Source organism: Parus major, chromosome 22 (assembly GCF_001522545.3).
Source record: "Parus major isolate Abel chromosome 22, Parus_major1.1, whole genome shotgun sequence".
NCBI lineage: Eukaryota > Metazoa > Chordata > Aves > Passeriformes > Paridae > Parus > Parus major.
The window spans coordinates 48,798-56,222 of record NC_031790.1 but is presented as its reverse complement, the minus strand read 5'-3'; the positions used below and the strand labels follow the sequence as shown (position 1 = coordinate 56,222).

General features: G+C 56.6%; 3 protein-coding genes across 11 annotated transcripts in view; 1 reads left to right on the top strand and 2 right to left on the bottom strand.

Moving 5' to 3' along the window:
* Nucleotides 1–186, bottom strand: part of CKAP2L (cytoskeleton associated protein 2 like) — an 8,201-nt gene extending 8,015 nt beyond the window's left edge. For 2 of the 4 annotated variants that reach the window (XM_015648839.2, XM_015648841.2), the window contains exon 1: nt 79–186. In XM_015648839.2, the coding sequence (XP_015504325.1) occupies nt 79–91 (13 nt within the window). In that variant the 5' untranslated portion in view covers nt 92–186. Of the gene's footprint in view, nt 1–51 lie in introns of all 4 variants that reach the window. The other 2 variants (XM_015648840.3, XM_015648838.1) reach the window with 2 other exon arrangements.
* A 663-nt stretch (nt 187–849) lies between these two features.
* LOC107213896 (interleukin-1 receptor antagonist protein-like) lies at nt 850–3,792 on the bottom strand. Its single transcript, XM_015648784.3, has 6 exons — nt 2,345–3,792; nt 2,211–2,259; nt 1,940–2,129; nt 1,666–1,836; nt 1,411–1,556; nt 850–1,324 (listed from the first exon to the last, which is right to left on the bottom strand). The coding sequence occupies exons 1-6, from the start codon at nt 2,383–2,385 to the stop codon at nt 1,112–1,114; spliced, it is 810 nt and encodes a 269-aa protein (XP_015504270.1). The 5' UTR covers nt 2,386–3,792; the 3' UTR covers nt 850–1,111.
* Nucleotides 3,779–7,425, top strand: part of OGDH (oxoglutarate dehydrogenase) — a 29,514-nt gene continuing 25,867 nt past the window's right edge. For all 6 annotated transcript variants that reach the window (XM_033519376.1, XM_033519375.1, XM_015648821.2 and 3 more), the window contains exons 1-2: nt 3,779–3,875; nt 7,166–7,414. In XM_033519376.1, coding sequence (XP_033375267.1) covers nt 7,193–7,414 — 222 coding nt within the window. In that variant the 5' untranslated portion in view covers nt 3,779–3,875; nt 7,166–7,192. The remainder of the gene's footprint in view (nt 3,876–7,165; nt 7,415–7,425) is intronic.

The following is a 7,425-nucleotide window of genomic DNA, read 5'->3' as shown; positions in this document are numbered from 1 at the left end:
GCCCCTGGGCCTCCCACACCCCCAGGTTCCCCAACCGGGAACCCCTCAGACCGAGCTCCGAGGCTCCCAACCCCTCACCGGCCCCCTCCATCTCAGACGCTTCCGCAGCACGACCACCGGCACTCCCAACAACCGCCGCGCCGTCCTCATTTGCCACCGCCTTCTTCAAATCGACCAATGGAGAGAGCCAAACGCCGGCTTTGGCTCCGTTATTGGCTGAGGGGGGTAGGGGGCGGTGACAACGAGTCCCCTCCGGCGGTCGCAGCCGCTGGGGCGGGGCAGGGTGGGTGCCTGCGATGACACGCGTTGTCAAGCCGTGACAAGCCATGTCATGCTACACTGAGCCAGGTCACGACGTGCCATTGCACCGTGTGTCGTGTCGTGCCGTACCATGCCGTGCCATGCAATACCACGCCATGCCACGGCACACCATGCTGTGCTGCACCATGCTGTGCCACATGATAAGGCATGGTGTGGTGTGAAATTGCATGATATGGTACACCACATCATGCTATGTGATGTCGTGCCACACCCTGTAATGCCACACCACATCACTGTCCTGCTGCACTGTGGCCCACCATGCCATGTGCTGGCTGCAGCTGGGGCAAAAGTGACAGTTCCAGGCAGATACCGGGGCTGCTGGGAATCCACCATGGGATGCCTGCCCCAGCCACCTCCCAGCTATGGTGTAGGCATGGAGACAGAGTGGTGGAGGGTCCTGCATGAGTCAGGATGGTCCCTGGGCTGTGGGGTGGCCCCTCACTCCCTGAGCTTTCACCCAAAAAGCAGCCAAAGCAAAATAATTTTCCCATCCATAACTCCATCCCCCATAAGAAATGAGCTGAGGAATGCTGTCCTAGAAAACATTTTATTTCCACCTCCATTCACATACAAGTTAAAAGCAAAAATAAATAAGGGGGCACAATAAATAAGTATCAAAGCAATGGGCAGACACAATAAATAAATAAAGACTGGGGTGGCTCGAGCCCATGGGGCCCAGAGCTGCTATTTCACATGAAATAGATGGGGATGGGGGTTGTGTCCCAGGGGGTTGTACTTGGTACATACAGCCTGAAAACCGGTGACTGCCGATTGGGTTGATGCAGCATCCTCAGCGCCCACTCAGCTCATAGGTAGCAATGTTCACCTGGTCTGGGGTGTTCGTGATGCTTACAGGCTGGCGGGGCTGCAGGGAAGTGCAAATGAACCAGCCGGGGAAGGCGGCCGACTCAAAGCGGGTGGTCCCCTCAGCTGGGCTGTCCAGGCGGTAGAAGATGAATCGGGTCAGCTCCACACTCTCAATATCCCTCCTGATGTCAGCTTCCTATAGCCAGGGGGGTGAAATCAGGGTCAAGGTGGAATGGAGCCCCCAGTTGCACAGAGGACAGACTGGTGGGACCCCCTGCTCACCTCCAGCTGCAGCATGGGCTTGGTGCCACTCATCACACATGACATATAGAGTTGGTAGCCCTTGATACCCAATGCCACCGGTGCCCTTCCAGACCCTGGACCGCCTTGTGATGACCGGGGACGGTACAGAGCAATGTTGAGCTTCACTGCAGAGAGAAGGGACAGGTAAGTGGGTGATCCTGGGGTTGTGGAGTGGCTCCTGGGTGTTCCTGGATTTAGGGACAGGGACACTGGGATGGGAGCACATGCTCTCACCTTTCTGTCCTGCAGAGGGTCCCTGCAGGTGCAGGGCCACCAGCTGGGTGGGTGACTCCAGTACGAAGCACTTGTGGTCAATGTCCAGGATGTCAAAGGACTGGGAGCGAGTGTAGCGGAAAACGGGTGGCCTGGTATAACTGCCCTTGATGCACTGGAAGGAGATGGGCTCTGTGGGGAGCGAGACAGTCAGCAGGATGCTGCTCCCAGGTCCAAGAGGATCCCCCAAGAATATCCTCTGACTGGGGTGACACCCCTGACATCACCCTCGTACCAAAAATATCATCCAAGAAGCTGCCCAGGTCACTATCAGCAAAGTCCTTGTGCGATGGCTGCTTTAGGAGCTTGGTCACAGCAACCACCAGGATGGCAGCCTGGCGGAAGGTCCTGGAAAGGTGTCCTTTTGTCACTGTCACTTGGATGCCCACCTCAGGTGATGTCACCTCCAAGTCCAGTCGGGGCTTCTGGGGAAGAAAGGGGATGCAGGGTGAGAGCCTGGCTTCCATACGACATGGACCTCACCACTCCCACTGCCCCAGCATTACCTTCTGCAGGCAGAGACAGTTGGGGCCATACAGTGTCTCCTCATTCAAGCTGAAAGGCAAAGGGAGATGGTGAAGTCAGGGTCAGGAATGCAGTATCACATCCCCAAAGTCTTCTCCAGAATGTCTATTCTTACCTGCCGCTCTCCAGTGTGTCCAAATCAGGGACGAATGCCATTGCCGCTGCTGACTGCAGAGCTGCGGGCAGAGACTTCACAATACCTGCAAACTTCTGAGGCACTTGGCTGCCTGCTCCTGCCTGTCCTGCCTGCAGTGCTGTTTGGCTGCTCTCTGAGCCCGGCGTCAGTGTGGCTGGTTTTCAAGAGTCTCTAGAAGGAAGCGCCGTCAGAGTGGGATTTCCAGGTTTCGCAATGCCTGGTTTTACCCAATTACTCTGTTGAGACTGGAGGGCTGGGGAAGCCGGTTGCCCCCAAGCAGTACAGGGGGGAGGCGGAGCATGGAGCAGACAGGGGATGTTCCAGGAGCAGGGTATGGGGCAGAGCAGAAGGATGCTCCAGGGCTGGCGTGTGGGGCAGAGAGCAGAGGCAGTGTTTGGGGTTGATGTGTGGGGCCTGTGCCATGTGTCAGGCTGCCATTTGGTTCACCCAGCAGGGAGGTGGACTCAGTGCCAGCTCTGACCCCAGTCCCAGTCGCAGCCCCAGCACAACTGTGATGACACCCACCCTTGTCAGGGCCAGGGATTGTGGGTGTCCCGGAAGTGGCTGGTGATGCAAGTGCTGCCACTCCATCATTTCCCATTGCTTCCTCCTGCACTGCCCAGACCCCTGGTGCCATGGCCAGCTGTGCCTCCTGTCACCCCTCTCGTCCTCGCTGCCCTAACACCAATGGGTGCAGGACCTTGCTGTCCGCTCTGTTTCTTGTGCCTGCTCATACCACCCTGGGGACACGTTCTTCAGAGTCATAGCCTTTAGGGACACTCCTCATCCTCATGTTTGTCCAGCGCGCCAGATTGCACCATGCTGGGAGGGCCGGGGATGTGCGTGGCTGGGCTTGCGTGGACTCGGGCTGTTGGGGTGTTTTCCTGGCACCTGTTTCACTTCCTGAAAGTGCCATCCAGCCCTGCACAGCTCCTGTGGCTGAGACTGGCACCAATATGACTCACTGTCAGGAAATTTCCAGAAATGCAGAGCTCCCAGAACACCTCCTGTGCCCTGCTGGGGTCTGTTGGCTGTCACACATGGTGGGATATCCCCAAAAGCCTGAGGTGCCCCAGGGCAAGGGGTCCTCCACGGCAAAGTTCAGGTCCTTAGGCCATGGCAGAGGTCCCCAGGCCACGGATGGGGTCCTGAAGCCATGATGAGAGTCACCAAGCCATGATGAGGTTTGTTAGCCACGGACCACGGTGAGAGTCCCCAGGCCATACCAAGGGTCTCCAGGCCGTGGTGTGAGTTCTCTGGCCATGGTGGGGGTCCCCGGACCGTACAGTAGGCCCCAGGCCCCGCCTGTGCCGTGCCTTGCCTTGCCTTGCCTTGCGCCGCCCCCGCCCCGCTGTTTGACGCCGGACTGCGCAGCCGCATTAGGCCGGGATCAACGGGCGTGAATAAAGGGGCGTGGTAACGCGACGTGATGACGCAGGGGGCGGGGCGGGACTGGTGGTCGGGGCCGCTGTCAGAGCCGGGGCTACGAGCGGGGTGTACGGACACGCCGGTGGGTTTCGCGGCAGGGCCGGATGGTGGGGCCGGAATCAGCATTGCAGGGCGGCTGGGGGCGGGGGCCGGCACCGGAGCGGGGCGGGGGTCGCGCCGGGGGCCGCGCTGGGCCGGGGGCCCGGGGTCGCGCCCCGGTGTCCTTGGCACCGCCCGGGCGCCTGGGAGGAGGGGAGCGAGGGGGGCGGGACTGTGGGGAGATGGGCAGCCCTGCGGCCAATAGGAAGGCTTAGCTGCTCGCTTCGGTCTATAGACAGCGAGGGGCGCCAAACCGGGGCGGCGGCGACGGGCGGTGATTGGGGGGCCCGGGGCGGGGGCAGGCCTGGCGCGCTCTCAGGGGCGGGGCGAGGGTCCCACTACCCCTTCCCGCGTCCGCTGGCACGCGGGACTACCACGCACCTCACGGTCTATCCCGCGCCCTCCCTGGGCCCCGCCGCGGAGCCGCTTCGTTTCGTTTGCCCGTCGAGGAATGCCGTCCGAGCCCGCGGCGTCTCGCGGAGATTTCTGGTGGGCTGGTGGGCCGGGGTTGGCCGTGTGGCGGTCACAGAGGGTCTGCCCCGGCCTTCTCCCGCCCTGAGGCCGTCGTCTGTCGAGGGCCCAAGGGTGCCCGCTGCTGTCGTTGCAGCCGCTGGTTCTGGCCCCACCGCTTCCTGGAAGGTAGAATTTGTGCTGGTTTTAGCCTAGAAAGTATTCCTAAGTCGCAAGTCGTTATCAAGTACCTGCCATCTAGGCTGACGTCCCCATCCCGGCTGCGGGTGGGTCACATTTAGCACTTTAATCTGCTTATTGTTGCGCTCTGGGCCATCATCTGTTGTGGGCATTCCTGAGGTTTGACCTTTTGGTGAGGTTTGGGCTGTGACTGGCTGCCCCTGTGCACTCTCCTTAGTTGGCACTCCCAGTGTGACCTTTGCATTCCTGTGTGACCGTGATATCCCTTGTCTCAGACTTGACTTCCTACGTCCTTGCTTCTGAATCTCTATTTTGATCCAACTTGCAGTCATCCCAGCTCCAAGCTTGCCTGTCTCTGTCCAGGCTCCTAGCTAACCCTTCCTGCAAGTGGTCCTCAAAGAGCAGCTAGTTCTGCACATTTGGGTCCAGCTCTGGCATTAACCTCACTGTTTTTCAGAGAGGTCACTGGATGATGCTGAGTGACAGCACCAAAACTAGACATGAAACTGGAGATGATGGTGCTGCTTCTGTCCTAAAGCTTTTTCCATTACATATGCATGGCTGTGCTCTGGCACCTGATTCAGTTGGCTCTCTGAAATATCACAGAATCATGGAATGCTTTGAGTGGGAAGGGATTCTAAAGATCATCCATTTCCACCCCCCTACCATAGGCAGGGACACCTTATACTAGCCCAGGTTGCTACAAACCCCAGCCACCCTGGCCTTGGACACTTCAGGGAATCAGGTGCAGCCACAGTTTCTTTGGGAAACCCGTGCCAGGGCCTCACCAGCCTCACAGGGAAGAATTTCCTCCCAATATCCCATCTAACCCTGCCCTCTGGAAGCGGGAAGCCAATCCCCCGTGTTGTGTCATTCCAGGCCCTTGTCTAAAGCCCCTTCTCAGCTCTCTTAGAGCCCCTTTAGGAACTGGAAGAGTCTCTAAGGTCACCCTGGTGCCTTCTTTCCTCTAGGCTGAACATCCCTGACTTTCTCAGCCTTCCAGAAAAATAACATTGTGTGTTTTGCTGTAGATCTGATGAGGGTGAATTGAGAGAATCCCCAGTGCTGTGGCACTTGTGGTCCTGCACCTGCTGGCCTTTCTTGCCACGTGTGATTGTGGGCAGCTTGGAAATGAGAAGTAGTTCCCTTTTTCCTATGGGTAAATCTGTCAAACACTTTGTCTGAATTCAGATGCCTCTGGGTCTTCCTCATGCTCTTTGAACCAAAATCTTATAGTTTGCAATGGGAAGTGTAGCCTCTGTCATGCCAGGCAGCCAGAACTACAAAATCACAGAATGTGCTCAGTCTGAAGGGACCCACAAGGATCATCAGATCCAACTCCTGGCCCTGCACAGGACCATCCCCAAGAGTCACACCCTGCGCCTGAGAGCGTTGTCCAAATGCTCCTTGAACTCTCAGGCTTTGTGCTTTGACCAATTCCCTGGGCAGTCTGTTCCAGTGCCCAAACACCCTCTGGGTGAAGACCCTTTTTCTGATATCTGACCTAAGCCTCCCCTGACACAGCCCTTGGGTCCTATTATTGGTCCCTGCAGGGAAGAGATCGGTATCTGGACTAGATTCAGCAAGACAGACCTGGAAGGCTGGCTAGCAAAATGCTGGCCATGAAGGTGTGTTGTTTTTTCGATTCCCTTGTGAAATTTCATTTTAATGTGGTGAACACATGATAACTGCTTTGACATTGGGCTGCTGCTTGTTAAACTGGTCTGGGATATGGAAACCAGCCAGCTGGGTCACCTCTAGCCTTGGGTCCTGTCTCTTGCGGGAGGAGCCGGGTGGAAAGGGCAGCTCCAAGAAGAATTGCTCCAAATGCCTGCACTTCCTTCAGAATGATCTCCAGCGCTTTCCTTGGGCTGTGGTGATCGGTTGGATGTGTGTAAAACCCCATGGCTGACCTGTGGCAATCCCCCTGGCTAACCCTAGGCCTCCCAGTACGTGCCCTACTCAAAGCTGCAAGGTAGAACCTCTCCAAGGTCCCACACCAGCTCCAAGTAACTTTTCTGGGTTCTCTGAGCAGGGCAGAGCCCCTCTCTGGGTCTTTCATCTGTACTGATATTCTTGGGTCTGGGCTTCTGAGGAGAAGCAGTCTTTCTTGGAGCCCACTTCTCAAGTGCTTTGCACTGCTGTACCCCTACTTTGCAAGCGATTTTCCATGTAGATGGTTTCTTCCCAGCTTTATCCTGGTGCACATCACAACAAACCAAGAAGAAAACCTCAGCCAAGCAGAGTGGTCAGAGAAATGGAAGCCCAGACCTGGGAGGGAGAGTGATGGAAGAAGCTGAAATCAAGAAATGTGGGTGGCTTTGGTGTGCAGTGGCTCATTTGAGACTGGTGTTTCCAGTCTCAAATTTGCTTTGCACTGTCATGACAGGGGAGATGATGATGCCATGCTGCCAGGGATGGGAGAGGCAGACCTGGCCATGCCAAGTGTACTGAGTGAAAACTGCATTCCCAAGCCACCTGGCTGTGGGACAGGGTGGGTGGATTAATCCAAATTAAAAACTAATCCTAAACTTGGTTCTCCGTGCTCTGGGGAGGGGATGGTCTCTGTTCGGTGCCCTCCTGCAATAATTTGTAACCCACTTTTCTGTTCTCCCTCAACAGGAACTTGTGTGAGGCAACAGGACAAAAATGCTTAACTTAAGGACTTGTGCAGCAAAACTGAGGCCATTGACGGCCTCACAGACTGTAAAGACAATTTCCCAACACAGACTGGCAGCACCCAGGACGTTCCAACAGCTCAGGTGCTACAGTGCACCAGTGGCTGCCGAACCATTTCTGAGTGGGACTAGTTCAAACTATGTGGAGGAAATGTATTATGCTTGGCTGGAAAATCCCAAAAGTGTACATAAGGTAAGGATTAA